The sequence below is a fragment of the Empidonax traillii genome, unplaced genomic scaffold, assembly GCF_003031625.1.
Source record: "Empidonax traillii isolate 1590-97213 ecotype Southwest subspecies unplaced genomic scaffold, ASM303162v1 scaffold321:size1084243, whole genome shotgun sequence".
Classification (NCBI taxonomy): domain Eukaryota; kingdom Metazoa; phylum Chordata; class Aves; order Passeriformes; family Tyrannidae; genus Empidonax; species Empidonax traillii.
Window position 1 is genome coordinate 56395 of NW_020955514.1, and position 25122 is coordinate 81516.

Below are 25122 nucleotides of genomic sequence, written 5' to 3' on the forward strand. Positions count from 1 at the left end.
AACTTTAGATACTTGCATCCATGGAATATTGGAAAGGCTGCAAGGTCAGAAGTAGGAAATCTTGTGTGTCAGCCCCTGTTCCCGTTAATAGCAGAGTACTAACACTTGTACCGTGCTGTTTGCTTTGACAGTTCCTTGGCAGGCTTGAGGAGGCAGCTCCCAGTTAATGCACTGGCTGTTTTAAACGTCGTTCTCTGGCATTAAAAGTCTTCTCTTATAATGCAGAGTGAATGTAGGTAGCTGTCTCTGATGGTGAGGACTCAGCTAGGTGGCAGGGCAGCTAAACCAGTGAGCACTGCTGGGTTTAAATATAGCTCAGGGATTCTGGGAAGCTGGTACTGCACCCAGGATGAAATTTCTGGTGGTGTTGGCCACAGGCTCTGCAGTACCTCTTCGTTTTTAAACACACATGGGCATGATAAATTCATTTTTTTGGTGTTAACATAAACTCACTGGAGCAAGGGAACTCAAAATCCATAGTAGTAGTTAGGATATGATGCTGATCATTTCAGAAATTAATTAGGCAAAATTATACCCCTTAATACTGTTCCAGATCCCCAACCTAAAATTTCATTTTCCTAAGTTAAATAATTATAATAGTAATAATACATTTAGCTTAGTTATAAGACTTTAAACTTTTGATCAAGTATGAATTCCTGGAGGCATGCTTTTGAAGAAAAAAAGATTTTTAGTGGTATAACCTAATGGCTCACTAGCCTATTTTTATGAAACAATTTGTTATATCCTATAAGGTAATCAATTTTTGTTATTATTATTTATGAGGTAAAAGAAAAAAAGAACTGTAAAAGATAACCTTAGGTAGTTGTTTCCTCATTGATGAAGTAGTTCTGTTAAAATGTTGCAAGGTACAACAGGAGGAGCTTTGTTCCTGAATTTTACTGTGTTAAAATTCATGAAAGCTTTTGCATTCTATCAGAGACAATTTATTTACTAAATCAGAAAAATATCATTTGTGTACGAAAAGTTACAGGCTCTATGTGCGTTTCTGGTGATTCAAGAGACAAGTAATTATAAAGTATTTTCCCAGCCTTACCTAAATCAAGGGACATGAAAAACTTTGAGGAGTAAATGTGCCATATAGTGTTAGTTTAGGTCACTGCTTTTGATTCTTCTGACTCTTGGGGTGGTTAGTTCCACATGTGGTACGTCAGGGTTTGCACTTGAGCCTGTGTTGAGGCTTTGCCATAAGTCCTTTATCTCTAGATTTTAATGGATTTTAGTGGATCTGAGATGTTGAGTATTTAATGCCAGTCACGCTTTATTGAAAATGTTATGCACATATTTAATGAAAAGAAATATTAACATAAGGAGTAACAGTGGGAAAATCTGACTGAAAAATAGTGTAAATGAATATGAACTCTGATGTTTAAGTAACTCAAATCAAATTATTAGCAAATAAAATACATTTCATATTGACTAAGTACTTGCAAAATAGAATAGATAAACTAGGTTTAATGAAACTTAGATCAATTGACAGTAATGTAGGTTTTCTATTGTTAAGTCAATGAGTTTTCCTTAAATTCTGTTTTAGATGGCAATGAAAACAAAACAACGCATGCTAAAGGAAGACTGGGAATTTTTTAAGCAGAGGCGTTTTATTGAAGAGCAGGTAGGATTTTTTTTTTTTTTTTTTTGTTACACCATTCTAAGTTATACTAAAGCCACACATATATGTTTGTAAGGTGCAAACAATGAGCGTAGGATGTTGTACCACTTCTGTGCACTCTAATTCTGCAACTGTGCCAGGCACGAAATCTGATCAGCTAAAATACAGAACAGTAAGATCCAAGAAGAGTAAGTAAAAGTATGTAATCTCACTTCTACAAGATAAAAAGATAATAGTCTTAGGATTAAATACCGGGTCCTTAACATCTTTATACAAAAAAAAGGGGAATCTTTGTTGCCTTAGAGTGGGATCCAAAACAGCCAATACATTGAGTGTGGAGCTGTCTTGATTTAGATGATAGGGAATATTGTGATCAGGAGTTCAACAAATTTCCTGTGTGTGTGCAGGACTGGGAGCTACAGTAGCAGGGCAGGTGATTCCATCGCTCAGGACTTTGGAGATGGCTCCTGCAGCTCTTTTGTGGGGGAATAGCCTGAGCAGAACTGTATTTCCTTTTTCTAAGCTGTAACCAGACAGGGGCCAATAGAAGTTCCTAACTTACTATAAAACTGCTGTTTAGGACTCAGTGCTCTCTTCTCCAGCCGATAAGTGCTCAAGTGTGCATCATGCTTTCCGTAAGAGTACAGTGGGCTTTGGGTAGAGTCGACTCTGGATGGAGAACCTCTCCATTCCTGTACCAGTATGCAGAAAGAAATGCTAGTCCTGAGCCAGAGAGTATGGCAGTACATTTTAATAAACTTAAGCTTAAATTGGCAATGTCTCAAAGCAGTCATCAGTAAGTACTTTTTCCTGAAGGGAACATAAGCCTGTGGTAACAATGTTTTTAGAACATCTGGTATACAGGTCCTCTCAGAGGACTTGGGGAAGAATCCTCTTTTTTTTTTCCCTTGATCCTAATTGGCCTTAAGTGAGCTCTAAGACCATGGCTGCTTAGGTAATGATCAGGTCTGGGCATCTACAGAGGTGGGAGCTTAGGCACATCCTTGTTTAACCTAAGGTTTGTAGGTATCTAATGAAATTAGGTGCTTTCAGGATTAGGCCTCTGCCAGGTGGAGGTTATTTGGATTGTATTTTTTCACTAATGCAGTCAGGTCCCCTCTTGGGCAGCTACTTTGTTTCTTGATTCTATCCCATTGTGGCTACAAAATTAGTGCTAATTCTTCTTTGCCAGCTAAGGGTGAGTTTGCTTTCTCCATTTGTCAGCAGTGTCCTTTTGTGCATACCATGAAACAAGACAAGAACTGCTCAAGTTCAGAATGCGTCAGCAGAAATACCGTGCAAGATGTACGTACAAATGAGTCAAGGAGATGGACTTGTCCACTTTACTATTTCATAGTAGAAACATACTTTATTTGAAGAGTCTCAGTGCCAAATGTTTATTGCTTGTAACTTTGAACTTTTTCCTTTTTCACTCATGATCAAAACGCCACCTTCGTGAAATTATTCTGAATTATTCTGCTTTTAAATTATTTTGCCCAAAGAACGCCTTTTGATTGTGTAACTTGTCATTATATGCCGTTGAATTTTTAATGGAAAGACTTGCACTACTTAAACACTGCCTTTACCATTTACTTCAGCTTAATAACAAGAAAGCACTAGCTGGGGAGAACAACTTCACAGACACAATGAGACACATGCTGTCATCACGTTTGAGCATGCCTGACTGTCCCAACTGTAATTATAGAAGAAGGTGAGCTGATGTTTTTAGTTTGGAATCATATTAAAGCATTACTTTCTCGTTCAAGGAAAAAAGAAATGCATTATTGGAACAAAGAATGTGGTTGCTTTATATTGATATTTAAACAAGGTCATAAAAACCTGTAATCTTAATTCCTGTACAGATGTACTTGTGATGACTGCAGCCTTTCACACATTTTAACGTGTGGCATCATGGATTCTCCTATAACGGATGATATCCACATTAACCAGTTACCACTGCAAATTGATTCTGCTCCGGATTATCTGTCTGAGATCCGCCCGCCCAGTATGTCTTCAGCAAGTTCAGGATCAGGTTCCAGCTCGCCTATCACAATTCAGCAACATCCCAGACTGATCCTCACAGATAATGGTTCTGCACCAACTTTGTAAGCTCTTTTTTCTGTTCTCCATTGTTGTAGTGAATTGAGCTTGAGCAGGCAAGTGGCATTGGCAGGCTATTGTTATGTAATGTTAGTTTTGCCTCCGAAAATTATTTAATAACGGTACTGTGTTCAGCCAACTGCAACTCCAGTGCTATGCGTGCCCTAACATATATATATTTTTTTTTTTTTAAATCCTGTGAAGTTCTTGAAAATTTCTGAAGATATTGACTTAATATTGCTAGAAGTGCGTGGAGTGTGTACATTCCTGCTTTGCAATAACAAGGACATCAGATACAAATCTGCTTTAGAGGATCGTTTTAAAATGTTACATTTTCCTGGGCTGAGCAAGGGAACTGGTGTTTTGTTCTTCGAGGGATTGTCATTTCATATGAATCAGTTTACTTCCAAAAAACCTTTCTCAGAAGGCTTTTAGGATTGTTGAAGTTGTGTTAACCTGAGCCTTGCATTAAAAATGGTTGTCTCTATCAGAAGTAACTGCCATCCCCTTTTTTATACTCTGATTACAATGACCATCAGATTTGATGTTTACATTAGTCTAATGTAAACTCCCACCCCTTCATAATTCTAAAGGGTTAGAGCTGCTTGGTGGGCTGGCTTTTGTACTGGGTATATGTACAGCTAACCAGGAGTCTCCTCTGTCACGTTATATTCTAAAGGAATACTTAAAAAACAACAACAAAAACAAAAACCAAAAAAAACAAAACCAAACAAACAACCTTTGCTACTGGTGGGAACACTGATGAAATACTTGCTGTAGGTACAGTCAAGGAAATTTGCATTAGTGTTCCGTGTTAATATGGTGTGACGAACGAGGACAGTGCTGATGTGTGAGGTGTTTTTGATGACTATCACTCACTGAGTTCCTTTTCCTTAAAAGTTTATCTACTCCCATCAATGATTTAATCTTCCATAACAGGCCTTTAGTTTCTGATCCCATTTGGGCAGCACTTGAACACAGATTTTTTGGTGATATGTTTAGCTGTGTGTGCTTTGCCGTTTCTATAAACTCTCACTAGTTTTGGTGCTGAAATGTCAAAAATTGTTCAATTTTTCTCTTCAGAAGCTAGTTCAGTTGAATCCAAGTATTATTTGCTGTCAGAAGCCTATTTTTAGGGAAGTACCACTGCTCCCTGGGGAAGTGCCATCTTGTGTCTCATACTATCTGCTGTGTTTTATTTCTTCATTGCACATTTGAAATATGCCTGATGGTGCCATCATGTAATTAAATTTTGGCACAGTATTTTATGGAATGCAACAAGATAAAGTGTTCAGTTTAAGAGCTCTTCCAAGAGCTCTGAATTGTTGTAGCAACACAAACTAACCAATCTTTGCAACACTTCCCTGGAGTGAGTAATTAAACGTGCAGGTTCTTTTACTAGCTATCTGTATGGCAGAAAATGCCATTACGTATTTTAGAGCAGATTCTGAAAAGCAGATGTGGGGTTGTCTACGAACTAGTTGCTGTTGAGAAATTTAAGAGTTACTGTGATGTGTTCAGTGTTCCCTATTTATTGGTTTGACATTTAGTGTGTGGAAAAACTTGAATTTTATATTGTATTTTTTTCCACATCACAATTTCTGTAAATGAAATCGTTGTCATAAGGCTTCTTTTCATCAAATTAAAGGTCATCCATATCCTGTAATTACTAATTCCATAGAGTCTTGGTCAGAAAGCAGTGGTGGAAAAACGTTTTACTAAAAACCAGCAGAGAATCACATTTTTGATCGAGTCTGTCGTTCGGGCACACGACTGCCACATTCAGTAGGATTTATGTGGCAGTTCGCTTGATTTTACTTGCTTGGCAATACAGGATCAGCTGAACAACTTGAGAGACCATCCTTTGATTCCTAATTGGAACACTTATACAAGGGGTACCTTCAGCTTTATTTCATTTTGGTGTTGTAGCTGCTTTCACTATAAGTGAGGTGACTGAGCACTGTGATTTATCCAAGCCTCTTTTCCCCCTCAGTGGTAGCGATGATGAAGATGTTGCGCCGTTATCAGCAAAGTTTGCTGATATCTACCCGCTGAATAACTACGACGATGCAGAGGTTGTGGCCAACATGAACGGAATTCACAGTGAGCTGAACGGCGGAGGTGAAAACATGGCTCTGAAAGATGAGGTACAGCATTCCCAGTGTCCTGTCTTTTCCTGGCAGTTGGATGTGCTCACTGAGGAAAGGCCTGTCCTTCACTCCCGTGTTAATGAGTTGATGTTGTCCAGTCTCCTCAGGTGAGCAGTACAAGCAGCAGTTCCTCAGAAGCAGATGATGAAGAAGCAGATGGGGAGAGCAGTGGTGAACCACCAGGGACTCAAAAGGAGGAAATATCCCTAGGAAAAAGGGCTTTAAGGAAAGATGAAACAAAAATGGATAGTCCACCACCGTCTTACCCCAGTCAGCAGGTATAGTCATCTAAAAGCAACCCTTGTAGTAATTTAATTTCTGAAATGTGACTGCTTGAATTAGAAGACATGTGCATCATCAATTATTTCATTAACTTTTAAAATATTAATGTTACCAGTGGGTAAGTATGACATGTAAAATATTTTTCAACTGATTGTTGTATTGTCGTGGCAAATATCTGTCTTTAGTCAAAACCTGAAAAATGTTAAGTCATATTGAAGGTGGCTTCAGTAAAAGGGTAAAAAATTTAGTCCTGCCTGTATGAATTAATGTTTTGTTATTTGAAATTATTTGGGGGGGGGGGGTGAATGTTAGAAGTGCTTAGTTGACATGTAATTTTTACTGTTGTATTTGAGGATTAACTTTCTCCATTGAAAAACCCTGGGTATTTAAATCCATTGCATGACTTGTGTCATGGGTCTTGGTGTGTGTGATTTTTTTTGGTTTTAGTGGTTTAAGATTATTAAGCTCTTGACTGTGAGGTCCCCAGATCACCCAGAGAACCATGCCTAGATTATCTGCTCAGCCAGGAGTGGCGTTTGGTTTAACAGTTGAGCACCGAGGCAAAATGTCTGATGGATTTGCTTTTGTAATTGTGTGGCTTTTAATCTGAGTTACCCCACAGCTGTGACACAGGCGCTCACCCCTTTGAGGGGAATGTTACTTTTATTTCTTACTGTACAAAAGAATCCACTTTGGTGCACCTTTGTGAGCTTAGACAACAGTCATCTCTCAGCAGGTGTTCTCCTGTGGTTAGGATGTTTGTAAGACCTTCCACTGGAAGTATTTTCTCATGTGTTAAGAGTAAACCTGATTTTCTTTCAGCAAGTATGTCAAGGTTTTTTCCTGTGTGTGGTTGACCAATGCCACACTTACATGGGGTGAGACCTCTGTCAAACTAGTTTGAAACCAGTGAGGAGATTCTGCATTTGTTGTGAAAAATGAAATGAGATTATGTAAGTCTACTTGCCTTGGGGAAGCAAACTAAAATGCAAGATAAAAGGATGGATTTAGCCTTTTGCTTTTTTGTTTTCTCTACGGAAAAGGGATTTCATCAGAATTATTCTGGGGAACTCTTAGTGATTTTCTTTTTTTAGTCTGATCTTCTAATCAGAACTGAGTAAGTATAGTGTTGTATTTCAGTGATTGATTTCACTGGTACATGTCATGTGCATGTGAGATTTTTTGGCATTATCTCTTGGGATTGCTCATTTACTCAGTATCTCTCTCTCTCTTTGGATTCCTTTTCAGTACCGAGAGGTTTGTCAGAATTGGGGTTTGAGTCTCATCATTCAGTTTGTTTTTTTCTTCTTTATACGCCAAATTAATTTAATAATTGTATTTGGTTTATAAAATCTTTGGTTCTTAAAATATACCTCATGTTAAAGGCTGTAATGGTTTTATGTGGTAATGAAGAATTATTTGCTTCTGAGAGGAGAGCATATTTGAGTATCACCTGTCAATTCTTTTTTAAAAATACAATTAGCTAATGTTACAGTTTTGGAAAAATGTGTACTTCCATATTGCTGGGAAAAAGAGCAGTTGGGAAGTGGTCCTGCTGTTGCTTCTGATAAAATTATCTTTCAGTGAAATACCAGGTGACAGTGGCAGCAAAAACTACTGAGCTGAGAGAGGGAAATGGAGCTGCTCTTTCCTGGGGTGTTTTTTTGCTAAAGTCTTGAGTCCTTTTGAAAGAACAGAGGCTGATGATACCTTGAGATGAGTAAAACTTTCTAAGAGGGTGTGGTTGATGGGATTAGGAAATTTCTCATGAGAAATGTCAGCTTCACACAATCACAGAACGGTTGCGTTTGGAAGGGACTTCTGGAGATAATCTAGACCAGCCTTCCTGCTCAAAGCAGGATCATCTCGAGAAGGTTGGTCAGCACTGTGTCAGTTGTGTTTTGAGTATTGTCAAGGACAGAGGCGCCAGAGCTTCTGTGGGTAAATATGTTCCAGTGTTCAACCACTCTCACAAATCAATGGCTTGAGTGGAATTTCCTGTATTTCACTCTGTGCCCATTTCCTCTTGTCCTTTCATGGGATACCACTGAGAGGAGTCAGACTCCATCCTTTCTACTTGTCCTTTCCCCACCCAGTCAGGGAACACACACGGTTAAGATCCCTGAGTCTTCTTTGTTGAGGCTGAACAATCCCAGTGATCTCATTCTCTCCTTGTTTGACAGATGCTTCACGGCCTAAATCATCTTTGTGGCCCTTGACTGGCCTCACTGCAGTGTGTCCATCTCTCTCTCGTGCTCGGGAGCCCAAAACTGGGCCTGGCACCAGTCTCACCCCTGCTAAGCAGAGTGGAAAGATTGCCTCCCTTGGCAGATGCTGGTTGTGCTCTGCCTCATGCAGCTTAGGACTACTTCCAACTTTTATCAGCTGATCAACCTTTATCACTGCTTCCTACATGTACTTTTTTCCATATACTTGGAAAACTGTGGAAAATATTAATCCAATTTGACTTTTTTCTTTGTATCCTGGGGTAATTAATTTCCTAGTAATGATCAAACACTGTCAAGGCTTGTATCAGTATTTTGAATGAGTGTTTTGCTTGTTGTCACTGATCGTGGATGTTAAATGTATAGTATGAAACGCTGACAATTTTTACTGTATTTTTAAGTAAGATAAAGATCCTTCATTAGTTCCTTCACTTCATTACAAGGCTTTTCCGTTGATAATAGACAAAATAATTCTGTGGATGCTCTGAAAATATTAATTGATGTATGCAAAATGAAATAGTGAATTAGTAAGTTTTTACTGTCTCTTGACCAGATTGAATTTTTTAATTGGTTCTTTTTTTGGTTATGTTTTGTTTTGTTTTGTTTTACAGGCTGATCAAGGTCCAAACGCTTGTGAGTGTCACGTTTGCAAACAAGAAGCCTCAGGACTAACAACCCCTGCACTTGCAACTGGAAGGCTGCCTGCTGGCCACCAGTTTATGAATCCTGAAAAACCTGCACATCCTGCACTTCATCTATATCCTCACATCCATGGACATATACCATTGCATACAATTCCTCATCTGCCTCGACCACTTATTCATCCCACCTTGTATACTGCTTCTCCCTTCACACACAACAAGGTAAGCCTGGGGAAGGACATGGATGCATCCTCATCCCAGGAAAAATACTGTACATCTGAACAAACCAGCACGACCGAGTACAGTCAGCAGCGAAAGTTGCTTTACACTGCGGTTTGTTTGTAGTATTCCTTTCGTGAGGAGTGGTGAAGGGTGGGGAATAAAACAGATTCAGAACTGGTGGCTGGTTCATACAGAAGGGCTGAGGATAGTTTCTGTCAGGAAGAATGATAATGCCTTTACTGGGATTAGAAAGTGCGTTGAGTCAAATGAGTCTTGAATGGTGGATACAGTGATGGGACTTCAGTCAGTGTAATAGGACTAATTAAATATTAATTTCATTTGTGTCAGAGGTCAAAATTTAGTATTCTATTTAGGCAATAATATTGTGAGATTTGTAGTTCAAAATATTAGTGATTTTTTTCTTTTTTTTTTTTTTTGAGAAAGCAGAAGCATAGGAGTCTTAATTTTAAGAGGTTTTTTGTGCTTTGAGAGAACTTGCTTTTTTGCAGATTCTGCAAAATTCTTTTGACCTTAAACTTACTTGTAAGTAATAAACAAGAGAAAGATATGGAACAAGAGCTGGAACCAGGTGACTGCTTTTCAGGAGTAGGAGTCAAAAACCAGAGTTAAAATTAACGGGATGTTGTTTCACACACTATTTAAATGAGTTGAACTGTGGGTGCTGCTGGAAAGGGCAAAGCCTTTGTCATTAGATACATATTCCTGTTGTCTCCCTTTGGTCTGATCCAATCATCCTGTGGTTGCAAGGAGAGTAGATCAGCTCACCAAGATGACTGTTACTGACTCTTACTGTCCTCCTTAACATCCACTTGTTTTTTCCCTGTCTTACCAGTGTCCCTTCATTTGTTGCAGTGTGCCAGCAACAACCACTACTGTTCTTCTGAAACCCTCTAAAGTGTTTTTTTGCACCCATGTGTATGGATTTTCTTTAATGCAGGTTATTCCAGCCCCTCCCACCTTCACCATTAGTCAGATAATGAAAATCCCTCTGTATAAAAAAATGAGACTGCGTATATAAGGAATTTCTTTGGCTACAGGTGTTTAGGCTTTCATGTCTGAAATGTCATTGTACTCAACTGGTATTTTTAATATCTGTATCTACTTCTGCATAGCTTTTCATTGCATCAAATATAGTGCAAAAATAGAATAAACTTGCTTTTCCTTGACTTTTCTTAAAAGAGGCAGAAATTGAATATAATGCTTACATTGCATAAGGTCTGTAGGAGAAAGTTACATTTTAGAATGTGAATAACAGTTTCACAGCCAGAAGAACTGGGGTGAGCCAGAACAACTTGCCTCTATAGGAGAAGAAAGTGTGTACCCCCCCCCCTTTTTTTTCCAGTTGCTTCTTAAAATAAAAGGGTTTATTCTTTGCCTGTTAATTTTAAGTCAGGAACCTGTTGATACTTAGAGATTAAAAAAGCAGAAGAAAATAATCAACTTTATGTTTTTTGTGTTTTGTTTCTCTTTTTCTTGCCCTTATTTTCAGTGCTGAAGTGTTTGTAATCCCTTTTTTGCAATTGTCTATCGTGGTAATGATTGTCGTGTCAGAGAGGATTGGTTTAGGCAGATTGGGCTTTGAAAGGTAGTAATTACTGACAAGTTCTACATTCATACAAATACTGATTTTAATTGCATATTAACACAAGTACTTTTGGAGATTTGGATGTTTTGTATTCATCAGTTAGCTGTATCTAAAAGTAGTGTTTTTGAGTATAAAACATACACATTACATACAATCTGTAATATATTATCTGCAGTAATAATCAACAAATCAGGTTTTTTATCATTCTTGGAAATATTGTTTATTATGCTTTTTATAATGCTTTTCACAATTAAAACACTGTGATTTGACTATTGCTGTTGGAGCGACTGTGTAAGCAAACAGAATATTAACGAGGAAAATACTCTTTATTTTTGTAGGCATTACCACCAGCTCCAGTTCAGAATCATACAAACAAGCATCAAGTATTCAATGCATCTCTCCAAGATCATATTTATCCAAGCTGTTTTGGGAGCACTCCAGATTGGAATAGCTCTAAATTTATAAGTCTTTGGGGTTCAGAGATGATGAATGACAAGAACTGGAATCCTGCTACATTTTTGCCTGACACAATTCCTGGTGAGGGTTTGTTACTACTTCACACTGACTAGTTAAAAGCCTTGTGTTTTATGGGGTTTTTTTTCAGGAATGGTTGGTTTCATCGTCATGGTTTTGTAAGATGAGATTGTGGCAGATTTGCTGCCACTTCTACTACAGTGAGGCTGAAAATTGAAAAATAAATTCTTATGTACTGGGGAGAAGATGGTAAAGGCAAAAGAATGGCATGCTATCTTTCATCTGTGGTCATTGTAGAGTTATGTTTGTCTTCAGAAGTTTAGGACTGTAGAGAAATGGGAAACAAGGGCAAAGTTAAATAACTCCTAGACTTCTGCCACAAAGGCCTGCCCTGTTTCTGCAGGCTAGTTAAGAGCATTGGTAACACACTACTACATCCTACTTCTTGTAATGCACTGAGATAACTGCATTGTCATTCACAGAGACATAAATCAAGAAAGAGATTAATTTAAGCCAGAAAGCCTTTGGAAACACAAATGGTTAAAGTGAAAGAGAATAAAACAGAAATTACAGAGAGAGAGAAAACTTCCCATTCACGTCACAGCAAATACTAAAATACCTTTTTTATTTTATTTGACTTGTATGAGAAAGGAAATTTGGGATTGTGTTTTGGCTTTTTTTTCGGACTGATCTGCTGCTAACTTGTGTCAGATTACTGCAGTGATATTTAAAAAGAGAGGCATTAAAAACATCCAGAAAACCACCTCAGTAGGATAGATTTACCAGTGTAGTCACGGGTAGCTGTTCCAGCAGATGGGTGGTGGCCCATCTGGGTGGAAGGTCTGTCACAAAGGTGTTACTGTAGTTAACTGGAATGTCAGATAAATAAAGATAAGATTTATCATGTTGTATTGGTAAAAGGACATGTTGTTGGTGGTTATAAGTGTTGCATGGCTAACCTGGACTTCAGATATTAGGATTTTATAGAGTTAGCATATAAAATGGTGTCCAGTTTTAGTTTTTAAATTATAAATGGATGAAGATATCTGTAGCATCTTTGCTACTTGTTAACACATATTTAGTAGTCTTCTTACAATTGTAACTTCAAGGTTTGTGATTTCTGCTCTGTGACTTCACAGCACTTTTTGTTACATCTCCATTATTTGGGGAGGAGGAAGGGGGAAAGGAGGATTCCCTTCAGTAATCGTACTAAGCCAGCACTACCAAAATATATCCTTGCTTGTCTGCTTCTAAATTATTGAATGCTTAATTCTAAATCCCACAAAGACAATTCTGTAACTCTGTGATTCTGAATTATTGTGTGTGTTTCAATTGAAGGGAGTGATATATTAGCACCAGCACTCTCAGAAATAAGACCCGAAGCACTTCCTACTACATCTAGCAATGAAACAACAGCAGTTACTGACAGCAAAGAGAAAAAAAATGCTGCAAAGAAGAAATGTCTGTACAATTTCCAGGATGCCTTTATGGAAGCTAATAAAGTTGTCATGGCAACCTCTTCTGCCACTTCTTCTGTCTCGTGTACAGCAACTACGGTGCAGTCAAGCAGCAACCAATTCAAAGTATCATCCAAGAGACCTTCATCAATAGGTGAGGATGTGCAATCCACACACAGCTTCAGTAACTGGCTCGAGTACCTTTAGCTAACCATAAAGATTTGTGGGTGTGTTTATTTTAGTAATGTTATATTTGACGATTTTCATTAATTGCTGTTGTTGTTACTCCTGAGCTGGTCTCTGTAGTCCTGGATTAAATAAGTTTGTGAAAGACCTTGATGTTAGGGTTTGAAACTGGTAATAGAGATGTGTTTAAATATTGCTGGTTTTTATAGAACCTGAGAACATCCAGCACTTTGTATGATTGTTTGGGTAGTTAATGGAGACTTATTAATTATTTTTAATTGTAAGCATTTTCTTTTTTTTCCCCCAATTTAGGTGAAGTGTTCCACAATATTAATAAAGAGGACCATAGACATTCTGCACCAGTTGCACCACGAAATAGTCCTACCAGTTTAGCATCCCTTCCTTCACTGTCTCCTGCTGCACTGTCTCCAGCCTCTACACCACATCTTCCAAACCTTGCTGCTCCTTCTTTCCCCAAAACTGCTGCAACAGCCCCTGGATTTGTGGATCCTCATTCAGGTCTTTGTCCTACTACAGTTGCACCTCCTACTTCAACCACAGACAGCTCTGCAAGTGCCCCACCGAGTGTCTGCAGGTAAGCTTGGTGTGGTTATTCTTGTTGGTTTTTACAGTAGAAGGGAAATGAAAATACAGATACCTTTTCTCCTTAGCCACTGGTTGTAGTGTGAAAGAAGAGCTGTCTGTGTGTTTAGCAAGTGACAATGAGCACAGACACTTAGTATGCAACTTGGTGTGAGACTTCACAAATATGATTTCCACTGCAGAGTCCAGTTACTGAATTAAGAGTCCTAAAACCAAATGTTTGCTCACTTTTAGAAATGTTACCTGGGGATATACAAGTCAACCCCCTTTTTTTTTGTTCTCTTTTACTCTGTCATTGCCAGTAGTGATTGCTGCTGCTGAGACACAAACCTGTTGTATAATGTACCAGTTTTCTGTCATTTTGGCACTACAGACCTCATAGTTATCAGACCCTCCGTTTATCCAGTGCTTATGGTGTGGAAGGATGTGATCTATAAAGGCTGTCAGAGGTCTTGGAGGTTGGGAGGAGTTTGGTGGAACTGTCTTCTGGTAGTGTTGTGTATTGTGGAAGACTGACAGTGGTGCCAGCTATTTGATGTGTCTGGAGGGTGGAGGCAGAAAAGCAGCTGAGTCATTGCTGTAAGGGCTCTGTGACCTGGAGGGCTGTGATCGTGGATGCTGTGAATGTAGTCTCCTGGCTACTATAGGTTTTCAGAGGAAGATGCAAGGGTTAGGTAGAGTTTGGTAACTGCATGCCTGAAATGCTTCTAAAAATGCCCTTATCTCTGTTATCAACTAGTTTCCTTGATGGTGTCACAAAATAAGTAACTATTGTTTCATACTTGAGAAATTATTGCAATTTTGTAAAGAAATTTTCCTACCTGGTGAAGGGAGAGAACTGAATATGGGCTCTTGAACACAATAGCCAGCTGTTGTCATCATCTCCAGGTGTTAATGTGATATTTTTAGTTTGTAAAATAATGAACTGGCAGACAACCCAGAAGCGGTGATGGCATTTGGGGAGGGGGAAGTGAGGTTAGAAAGAAGATTTATATATATTTTGTAGGTAAGACAGATTATGGCCTGTTTTCACCTTCCTAAAATAAACAAGAAAACGCTGGTCCTAGAAAGCTGAGTGGTTTTTTTAATACTATTTTCTTTTGAAGAAAAATTACATCAGTTTTAGAAGAACTGGACAGTATATATGTTGGGTTCACAGTTATACAGAGCACTGGAGGAAATCCACTGCCATGTACATGCTTATTGAAGAGAAATACTAGTATTTCCCCTTCAAAATAAAGTTGCAAACAGGGTAATGGGAACATTTTGGTTTTAGCTGACCTTGGGTTTTTTATTTAAGTCAAGAGCTTGCGAATCAATCTAAAACCAGGGTATTTGCAACTGCACGACTTTCTTCAGACCACAAGTGACGAGATGGGCAGCAGTTTCAAAACCATTTGGAATGTCTCCATTTGCAAACTAGTGGATGAAGGCTTTAAGGTTGGGTACGTCACTGGTGGCTGATATCCCAGTTTGAGAATCACTGTTCCTGGTAGATGCTCATGTAAATGTTTATGGTTGGTGGCTTGGTTTTGTTTTTGTTTTTGTTTTTTTTTCAAATACCTTATGTATTATCATTAGAGTTTTTATAAGCTTTTTCTTAATTTAATATAGTGATCCTGATTGTGAGGGCCATCGCTGTGAGAACAGTAACACGTATGATCATCAACAGTACGATGGAGAGGAGAGCCAAGATGAAGATAGTTGTTCAGAGCACAGCTCCAGTACCTCAACGTCCACAAATCAGAAGGAAGGAAAATACTGTGACTGCTGTTACTGTGAGTTCTTCGGCCATGGAGGAGTAAGTTGTTGTATTTTAAATTGCTTTTGTTTTCTTTTTTGTCACTTACTCATCATTGATTACATGTGATTTATCAGACTGCAACTAAGGGGGTGGCATCGGAACTCAAGAGAAGTTGTAAAAGGAGTCAGAAAGTAATTTTCCTCTGAAATGAAGAATTGAAACAAACCTTTCCAGTTGAAAGCATTCAAGAGCAATAAAAATGACTAAAAGATTTAGGAAGCAACTGACTTGGATAATAGATACCATGTTTGACTGAAACTGCAAACAGGGTTATTGAGCCATTTCAATAACTTCACAAAATTCATGCACTCATCTGTAGTACTGTAATTATAATAAATGTGATGAGTTTGAGTGAAAGTACACTTTATATAGGATATTAGTTTAAATCTTTGTGGCAATTTATGAGCCATTCTCCCATCTGTAAAAATACCAATCCTTGAAGTATTCACCTAAACTTGATTAAAAAAAAAAGCCAAAAAAAAGGAAAAGGAAAAAAACACCTGTTCTTACCTAGAACGTAGGCCATGGAAAATTGAATTGTATTTTTATCCAAGGAAAACCCAAACTGCATTTTCACTGTTTTCAAAATTACAAACCATTTTCTTTACTGGTGTATTTTGATAGACACTGACTTGTATTTAAAGGATGATTTGAAGAAATTATGAAGTTCTAATGCATGCAAGTTATGTTCTTTATTTTAATACTCTACACTTTATGTGAAGGATCCTTAAGTTAACTTCATATCAGTAACACGTCTAGCGAAGTCTTGTAAATATATATTTTCATTTGCACAAATGAAATGCTAAAAGCTATCAAGTTGCCACATTTAGTTTTTTCTTTACATGTAAATCTATGTATAATCTGTTTTAATAATCAGCTCAGTAGTAGAATTCAAGTCGCTGGCATTTTTCCCATTTGAAATAAACGCTCGGTTTATAGGCCATGGATTGCATCAAATGCAGTTTCATCTTAGTGCTTGAAGTGAATGAAAAGCCCCTGTGGCTGAAAGGGGCAGGGAGGGGATGCCATTTCTCCTTGCATGGTCCCACAACGTCCATGGTTTATCTGTGTTTGATAGTTACCTGATGGCACAGTAAGATGTTCATTTTGCTGAAGTGGCAGAGTGCTGCAGGATTTTTAAGTTAATAGGCTTTGTTTTGCTGGTTTAGTGAGTTGAACTGGTGTAGCTGCGAACAGATGGGCACCAGGTCCAGTACAGGAGGGGAGAGGGTAAGGCATCGGGAGGGGAGGAGGAATGAGGGAGTTGAAAGGCAGGAGCAGTGGGTGGGAATACAGATACAAAATGTGATGCAAGGATTCCACTTGCAGCAGTGTGGAGTTATTGATGTGACTCTGCTGGAGGGGATGCTGGCACAGAGCAGGATAATCAGCCCTTTCACAGTTATAGCCCAGGGGCCTGTGTAGCCCAAACTCTGAAAAATACTTCATAGGAAATAAAAAACAGCAAATGTCTGCTCCTTTCAAATTCTCAGATACGGTGTACCAATCACAGAAGAATATGAAATTCTCTCTTCTGGCTTTTAAAAATTTCTTTGTCCTCTCACTCATGTGATCCTCCTCAAGATCAGCCATTCTTTCAGTTGGAAAACGTAGTTCACTTGCCAGCACCAAGTCTGACAGGTCTGTTGCCTGTCAGATTCACTTTTAGGTGCACCTACAAACAATGAGGAGTTTGATAGTCAGGTTTGGACCTTCCACATTACTTGAAACTCTCAAAAATTCCAAAATCTCAAAAGTATTAGGTCAGTGACATTTTTCCATTTGGCCACTACATTTTTGTCTTGTGTCCTTCAGCCTCCAGCTGCACCAACCAGTAGAAATTATGCAGAGATGCGAGAAAAACTTCGTTTACGTTTAACAAAAAGGAAAGAAGAACAGCCCAAGAAGCCAGATCAGATCTCTGAAAGGGAAAGTGTTGTTGACCATCGAAAGGTGGAAGACTTGCTACAATTTATAAACAGCTCTGAAACCAAACCAGTAAGCAGTTCTCGTGCAGCCAAGCGAGCCAGACATAAGCAAAGAAAGGTAAGACATAAAAGTACATTTATCCCAGACCCCATGTTTTTGAATCTGTGCACCCTCTGTAAGTATGTCACTGTACACTGGCTTTATAATAATGCTGTGTTTTCTGTATAGTTATGGTACACTGCCTGTTTTGTTTCCACACAGCCAGCTTGCCTGTTCTGATGCTACCTAAGGAGTTTTGGCAGTAGACAGGGAATATTCCTCACAGTGTCATTGCCATGTGTTCGGTGCTAGTCAGCTTTACACTGGAATTTCCCACACTTAAGGAGGTTAATTCTGAGTGTCAGACATGTTAAGAATTCTGTTGTTTTGTAGCATTGACATTTAAAAGTGGGGGAAGTTAGAAAGCCAGTGTTTCTATATTGGGATAATGATTATGGTAAAGTATCTCTGTATGAAGCCAGGGAAATAGGTCAGTACTTCTATGAGAGAGGAAGAGTTGAGGTTTGATATTTTTAGAGTGATGGCACTGAACACCTTGCTGTCCTGTCTGACAGAGGTTGAGTGCCGTGCCATGTGACGACACAAAGGGTTATCCCAAGCTGGAGTGAAGTGGCAAACTGCAGAGAGGAGGCAAAGAAGAAAAAAACTACAGATTGCTTTCAAATGAAAATTGACAAGAAAGATTTCTAAACAACTCCAATGTATAACAGTGAAATTATTTTTTGAAGATATTATTTGCTGAGTTAAAGGAGTAAATTTGTTTTGTTTTTTTGTGGTTTTTTTAGTTGGAAGAAGCAGGACATCTGCTTTTCTTACTGCAATTCAGGTATCAACTTTAGGTTTAAGTTCAAGGCCCAATGAGATCAGTTGCTGATTGTTTTTTTAAGTCTGGTGTGTTATGCACACTGTAAATATTTTCTTGTTTGTGGATTTCCTTCTGGTACTATTTCTGCTTTTTTTAAATTAGGTTGGAAGACCTAATGTTCACTAGCTAGATTCCTTAGGTTCATGTTGTAGCACTGTTCAGCATCTTGAAGGCTTAGTGGATTATTTATAAATAAAATTAATTTTGTAAAACTCAGATGCAAAATTCACTTTCCTCTTGCAATGCACTTCGAGCATAAAAAGCAGATTCTCACAGGGTTTTTTGCATTAATTCCATAACTGAAAAATCAATGCCATACAGGAACCTCTAAATGTGCAAGAAAATAAATGGTTGTGATTGTTCTTGGTGTATGACTTCCTTTCATTTTGCAAATGATGCAAGTTCAGTGCTGCACAGCAGAGTTTTAGGCATTGGCAGTAATGACTGGAAAAAATCCCTTGTGTTTTTGCTTTGGTTAATGAACTTACGGCTGACAACAGAAAACTTTGCCATCCTTAGTGTTTTTGACAACGTTGAATATAACTATTACGTGCTTAGTGTTTTAGTGCATGCTTTTAATGATTGTTCTTCCTAAAGTTCCTGAACACTGGAACAGAGCAACTCTGCTGCCATAGCAAGAGAAGAGGTAAAAGACACAACCTGATGCAAACCTGAGTTACCTTAATAATAAACACAGTCACTGAGAAAGAAGCTGAATGTTTTGTTTTCAGCAGGTTTTTGTGGATATAGAAAGCTTTGATATGACGTTAGGCTTAGTAGTAGCAAAGAGAAGATCAGCAGTTGGTATTAACAACAGTCAAATGAGTTACAGAAACATAGAAAATGGAAATATAGAAAGGATTTTTAATGTGCTTAAAAGGACAAATTTTGTGTAGTTATTTGCTTGCTCTGCAGACTTGTGGATTAAGTATGTTCGTATATTCACATCCTGCAATTTATAACATTCGTAGAGAAAAGTCATAATTCCTGAAACTTTAAATTTCCAAAGTATTTGTCGCATCCGGTAAACCTCCTGTTAATTTGCAGCTTGAAGAAAAAGCTCGACTGGAAGCTGAAGCCAGGGAGAGGGAGCATCACCAGTTGCTTGAGGAACAGAGGCGGCGCGAGGAAGAGGAAGAAGAGAGGCTGAAACAGGAATTACAGCGCCTTCAAGAACTTCAGCAGCTGCGGGCTGTGAAGAAAAAGAAGAAAGAACGACCCAGTAAGGACTGCCAGAAGGTGGACGTGCTCACTCGAAACTGCCAGGCAGTGAAGGAACCTGTCCCAAACAACCCCGAAGACATTCAGAATGGTACACTTGAACAATCAGAAAAGATTGAAACCTCCTCCGGTTCACTGTCGAGACACGTGAATCACACAGAGCAGAGGCCAGTTCTAGAGACAGGCTGTGAACTGTCCAGTGTAAACACTAGAGACTCAAAGCTGCTCTATCAGAAAGAGGGCAGTGTAAAGCAGCACGAGCCCCTCTCTTTTCTGCTTGATATTATGCATCAACATAAAGAAGGAAACAGCAAACAGAAACTAAAGCAGATAAACAAATCGTGTGTTGAGCAAGTGAAAAAGCCTGTTGAATCCCCCAAAGCAGCTGAGATTCAGGCTAAAACCAGAAACCAAATAGAATCCAAAGCAAAAGCAGCAGAGCTCCCAACACTTGCAGAACCTAAAAAGGATGATAAGAAATTAAACAGTAACAACAAAAAGCAGCTGAACCACGTAAAGGAAGAGAAAGCACCCATAACAAGTGAATCCCCTTCACCAAGTGAACAGCAGCAAAATAATAAGCTAATACTTGCAGATTCTCCTCAACCAAAAGGCAAGAACAAGAAAAACAAGAAGAAAAAAGGGGACAAAGTCAACAATTCCATTGGTAAGTGTGTAAGAAAGTTGAAGAACTTGGGCTGTTTTTTGTTGTTACCATTTAAATCCAGAAGTCTGACGTCTTTATCTTCAGGCCTTCCTGCCAGTGTAAATTTGAGAAACAGGTATCAGGAAAACTCAAGTCATCAGAATTGTAACAATTAAGAGATGGATAGTGTTCTAGGAAAGAGGTGTAGGATGTTTTCAAAAATAAAATAACTAGCATGCACTGCAGGTTTTGGAGGGGGGGTTGAGTTGTCAGTTAAGAAAGCCAGTCTTCTGGAAAGCCTATCTTTCTTTAACTAAACGTGTAATTTAATTCAATAGTATTCTGAAATCCATTTTGAATTTCTTTAAAAGTGAGGTGGTTTTTCATACAGCATAGTACAATATGGTATGAAGTTGACCTTACTCTTTAAGAAAGAAATAAGGGGATTCTACAGGCAAAGAATGGTCATTCATGCATAAATATGCATTTTTTCAGTGGAAATAATTCCTTTCTTATATTCATTACATTAACAGGTAAGTAAATAAAAAACTAATTTACTATTTTTGCCCAAGAGAAAAGTTGCAGTGGGATGTTAATTAGTTAATAATATTGTGTTCTCTGTTTTAGCTTGTCCTAATAAACAGATTTTTTTTATTTATCTGATAGAATAAAACTGTAGGAGATTGAGTTGACTCAAGCAAGTTACATTTGAAAAATTTTATTTCCAGCTTATTTTTTGTTTACCTGAACACATCCAACAGCTGATACCAGAGCCGAGAGGCTCATGCAGCGCTGGCTGGTTGGCTTTGTCAGCTCATCAGTTAAGCTGCCGTTCTCAGGCATCAGGTTATTCCTGCATGTGCTTGGTCCCTGCTGGGACTGCCATTTGGGGTGGCAGTTCTGTGGTGTGGATATCGATCTGCCCAGAGCACCCGCTCGTTCCCCTGGGACCGCCTGGGAGCCGAGGGGTAACGGTGCAGAAATGAAACGTGTGGCAGTCACGTCAGCGTAGGAGACCTTAATCCCTCGGCAGCCTCTGCCAGCATCTCAGAATATTTGTGTGTTAAGCTTTGTTACAAAAATATAAACCTAATTCGTGGTTGTTGGAAGTGCTGGGTGTAGAGCCCAGCTTTGGTTTTTTGTGGTTTCATGGTTGGGTTGGGTCAGCCCACCATTCTTTGTTCTTCAATCTTGCATTTAATGTTTCCATTCCATGTCAGTGGAGCAGCAATACAGCGTGAAACCATTGCATGGAACCGTTTTCTCTGATACCTGTAGTTCTTGTGTTGTAGTGTGTTGGGGGTTTGGCCTTTTTATTTCACCAAGGAGAATGTACTCCAGTGATGGGAGCAAGATAAAACTCCAGAACTGGGAGCAGTAAGAGGAGACTGGAGACATTTGAAGGAGAAAATATTGAAGGGGGTGGTGGTGATGGAGGGCATTTACTGTAGGAGAATGCAGGTACCTTCCTGCACCTTGTCCTCTTCCCACCATTGTTTTCTCTGCTTAAATCAAGTATACTTAAAATTTCCAAAAGTTAACGCTTAAGTGTGAAAAAACACAGAGACATGTTTCTGAGAGAGTTGTGCTGCTCTCTGTAGAGTTGAGACTGGATTTCTACTTTGAGTAGTTCTGACTTTGGAGCTACAAGAAAGATACTGTAATACACATTTTTTCATGTAGTTGTAATTCTTTTAAGACATAGGGGGTTGATGTACAAAATTAGCAAAGATACAAAAAATGAACTGAGAAAAAATACAAGAACTCGGGTAATTAAGAGAACATGAAAAGTGGGTAACAAAGCAAGGGGGTTTTAACTGAGTTTTAAAATGAACTCTTGAAGCAGTGAACATTATTGCTTTTGATGAGATCTCTATTTCTTTAAAAGATGTATTCTGGCAGAGTATTTTAACTTCTTGTTAAAATGCTGAAGAAAACTAGGAGTGTTAGGGAAGCCCTCTGTTTAGGGGGCCTTCTGCTTCTTCAGAGTGAGTTGAACAGCAAATACATGCAACTTTTAAACCACCAGCAGTGTTTTTAGAATAGCAATAACAACAAAATTGTTGTCTATTCTCATAATCTCAAGGATTCTAAGGTCCAGGTGTGTACTTGGTGGGTTTTGTTAGTTTCTTTGTCTCACCCTTTTTGGAATGTTTTGTGAAGCAGCTTTAGAAATGAGATTGGAGTAAGTACGTGGTGAGAAAAGAAATTTCAAAAGGAAAATGTTTTAATTGGTTTCTACAAAAAAATTATGCTTTCTGATTTATTTCTTTATAAAATACAGAAGAGAACCATACACTGAGATAGGACAATATACCAAGAGACTTTTATGGTGACTTTTTTGCTATAGCTGAGGCCTAAATTCAGGTCATATATTAATGTATTAAATGTGGGGTTTTTTCAAGAAAAATAAATCCTGATGGTAGCTAGCATGACTTAAACTCTTTCAGACACAGCCTGATGATCATGTCCCAGAGGGAGTACAGTAGCTATAGAAACCCAGAATTCTTGAAGTATTTTTCTTTGCAAATACCGTTTTAAAAATATTTCTAGAGCTACCTTTTTAGTAGTAAGATCAATGAATTTCAGACATGCAACAGCTATCTAGTTCATTGAGCCCTTTGGATAATTTCACTATTCTCATGTATATACATGAGAATATCCAGGTTTATGGTAACTTTTTGCAATGAAATCAGTAAATTTACTATTGATTAATCTCTTCCTTGTTCCCTGTGTAACTCCTTAAAGACAGGGCAGAGATACTAGTATAGGGGTTTTAAGAAGTGTCTTTTTAATGATAAATGTGTATTAATTCAGCCAAATATGAATAATCAATAGTCTACAAAGTTTCAGTCAGTTTTCCAAAAACATCTTTAATGCAGCTTCTTCCTCTCTCCTTCCTCCCTCCCCATGGAATTTAATGTAGTGTCATCCTTTTTCCTTTGCAGATGATGTGTTTCTACCCAAAGACATTGATCTAGACAGCGTGGAAATGGATGAAACAGAGAGAGAAGTGGAGTATTTTAAAAGGTAAAGCGCTGTAGTCCCTACACATAAAACTTGTTGTTGCTTCTTTCCATATGTCATGGTTGTAAAACAAACAAAAACAACTCCAGCACACCAACCCACAATTTAATAACTAGCTCCTGGCAGAAAAGGCTGTGTTGCACTGTGGTGTAACATAGGAAATCCTGTTACAGCTGACATTTTGAGTACTGTAACAATCACCAGAGCTGTGATCTGTGGGCACAGCTCATAGCTGAATAGCACAAATACAGAAATGAGTGCCAGAATTATCTGTGTGTCCCCCAGGTTCTCATCGAGGCTTTCAGAATATTTTCCGTTACCTGTTTTGTTTTTAAGTAAAGTTTCCTTGAATATTTCCTTTATTTTCCACAAAGACCAAATACTGATCAGTGTTAAAAGAAAAGAAGAACCTAACATCATTTTAAGTGCTGAGCAAATAAAACTTTACTGTTTAAATTTCCAAACAGATACTTCAGGAAGGTTTTCTTCCTTGTTTACAGGAGCTATTTATTGGGAATTCTGTACACAAAGTAGAGATGGTATAACTGCGGGATATTAATTTATGCCAGTCATTAAGAGGGGTTGCTTATCATACAATCATAGAATGGCCTGGGTTGAAAGAGATCTTAAAGACCATCTAGTTACAAACCCCTGCCATGGGCAGGGACACCTTTCACTGCATCAGATTGCTCAGACCAACCTGGCCCACTACAGTGACAGTAAAAGAATGAACCTTTCCTTGTGAAAGTTTTTCCTTCTGTGCATTTATGCATCATATTTGAGAGTTGGACTCGATCCTTGTGAGTCCCTTCCTACTCAGAATATTCTGATTCTGTGATATTAGTAACTTCTAAATTCCTCAAATATGAGGAGACAGCTCATGTTTAAATAGTGTAGCACATGTTCTCCTGTAGTACTGAAATCCACTCAATCCACACAATCACTCAATTTCTGTTCTTTAATGTTGGCTGGATGTGCTAATTTCCCATGAGTACATTTAGTGAGCCTTTTAGCCAAATGTGAGAAGTTACAAATAACTCAGTTTTCTGAACTGAATAATTCAGGATTCAACATTAGTGTTTCACAAAGCAACAAAAGCTGTTTGTTTAAAGGATGAGTTCTTTAAGCAAGGACTTTCAGTATTAATTTCTCTTCTAAATTTCTATAGTTTTCATAACCTTTGTGCCTGGGATGTAGTGTGTGTCTGGGTCTTGCAGACAACAGAGTACAGCTGCTGCTTAATGTTACTGCAAAATGTGTGTACCTGATTACTTACAGAGTTACAACGTACAAGACGATGAAATTTTCACCAGTGCACGGTGTTTAGTCTCAAAACTTATTTTTCTGAGTGGTGCCAATTAAAGGTGTTTTTTTTTTTTAGATGGGAATGTAGGTTTTACAGGTGAAATACCCATGTATTAGATGCTGCTGGTGTTGGTACAGCATAAGCCTTTGTTAGGGAATAGTCTTCGCTTCATTAAAGTTTGCAGTATCTGTAGCAAATAGAAAAGTTCTTTTCATCAGTTATTTACTCACAGTAGGATGAATGAAGCAGTGTCTTGTATTTGGAGAAGTGTAGTTGAATTTTGGAGATAAACTCGTCAAATGTGATTCCAGATGAAGACTTAGCACTTTAAAGTGGACTGGTTTGTGTTCATTCACTGATTGGTGTAATCTACTCCTTTACTGTCATCTGTTAGGAACTGTGTGTGACTGTCCAGTTTTTTTTATGTATATCTGCTTAGAAAAGGTTTCTGAAAAGCCCTGATTGATGCAGTTTTAGGGGAGAAAAACATGTACTTAGTGCCATGAGGGTACCTTTAACGTATATGTTTCTCTATAATTCAATCATTCCCAGTGTAATTCTTGGAAGGCTTGTTTTGGTAACTAAAACATGACTTGTTTTAGTAACCCTCCATGGCAGTGAGCTGCCCAGGCCTACTGAATTCATACTTTTTACTGATAGTTTGTTCATTCATCATCTTTTCTTCTTGACT

The 25122-nt window shown here is 38.3% G+C and overlaps 1 protein-coding gene across 4 annotated transcripts in view; it reads left to right on the top strand.

Moving 5' to 3' along the window:
- Positions 1-25122, top strand: part of FAM193A (family with sequence similarity 193 member A) — a 44420-nt gene that overhangs the window by 17567 nt on the left and 1731 nt on the right. Inside the window, exons 8-21 of one of the 4 annotated variants that reach the window (XM_027891397.1) lie at positions 1553-1630; positions 2852-2932; positions 3226-3338; positions 3490-3732; positions 5721-5874; positions 5976-6155; positions 8996-9247; positions 11192-11390; positions 12666-12938; positions 13283-13565; positions 15188-15374; positions 17193-17423; positions 19279-20119; positions 23047-23128. In XM_027891397.1, the coding sequence (XP_027747198.1) occupies positions 1553-1630; positions 2852-2932; positions 3226-3338; positions 3490-3732; positions 5721-5874; positions 5976-6155; positions 8996-9247; positions 11192-11390; positions 12666-12938; positions 13283-13565; positions 15188-15374; positions 17193-17423; positions 19279-20119; positions 23047-23128 (3197 nt within the window). The remainder of the gene's footprint in view (positions 1-1552; positions 1631-2851; positions 2933-3225; positions 3339-3489; positions 3733-5720; positions 5875-5975; positions 6156-8995; positions 9248-11191; positions 11391-12665; positions 12939-13282; positions 13566-15187; positions 15375-17192; positions 17424-19278; positions 20120-23046; positions 23129-25122) is intronic. The other 3 variants (XM_027891395.1, XM_027891398.1, XM_027891396.1) reach the window with 3 other exon arrangements.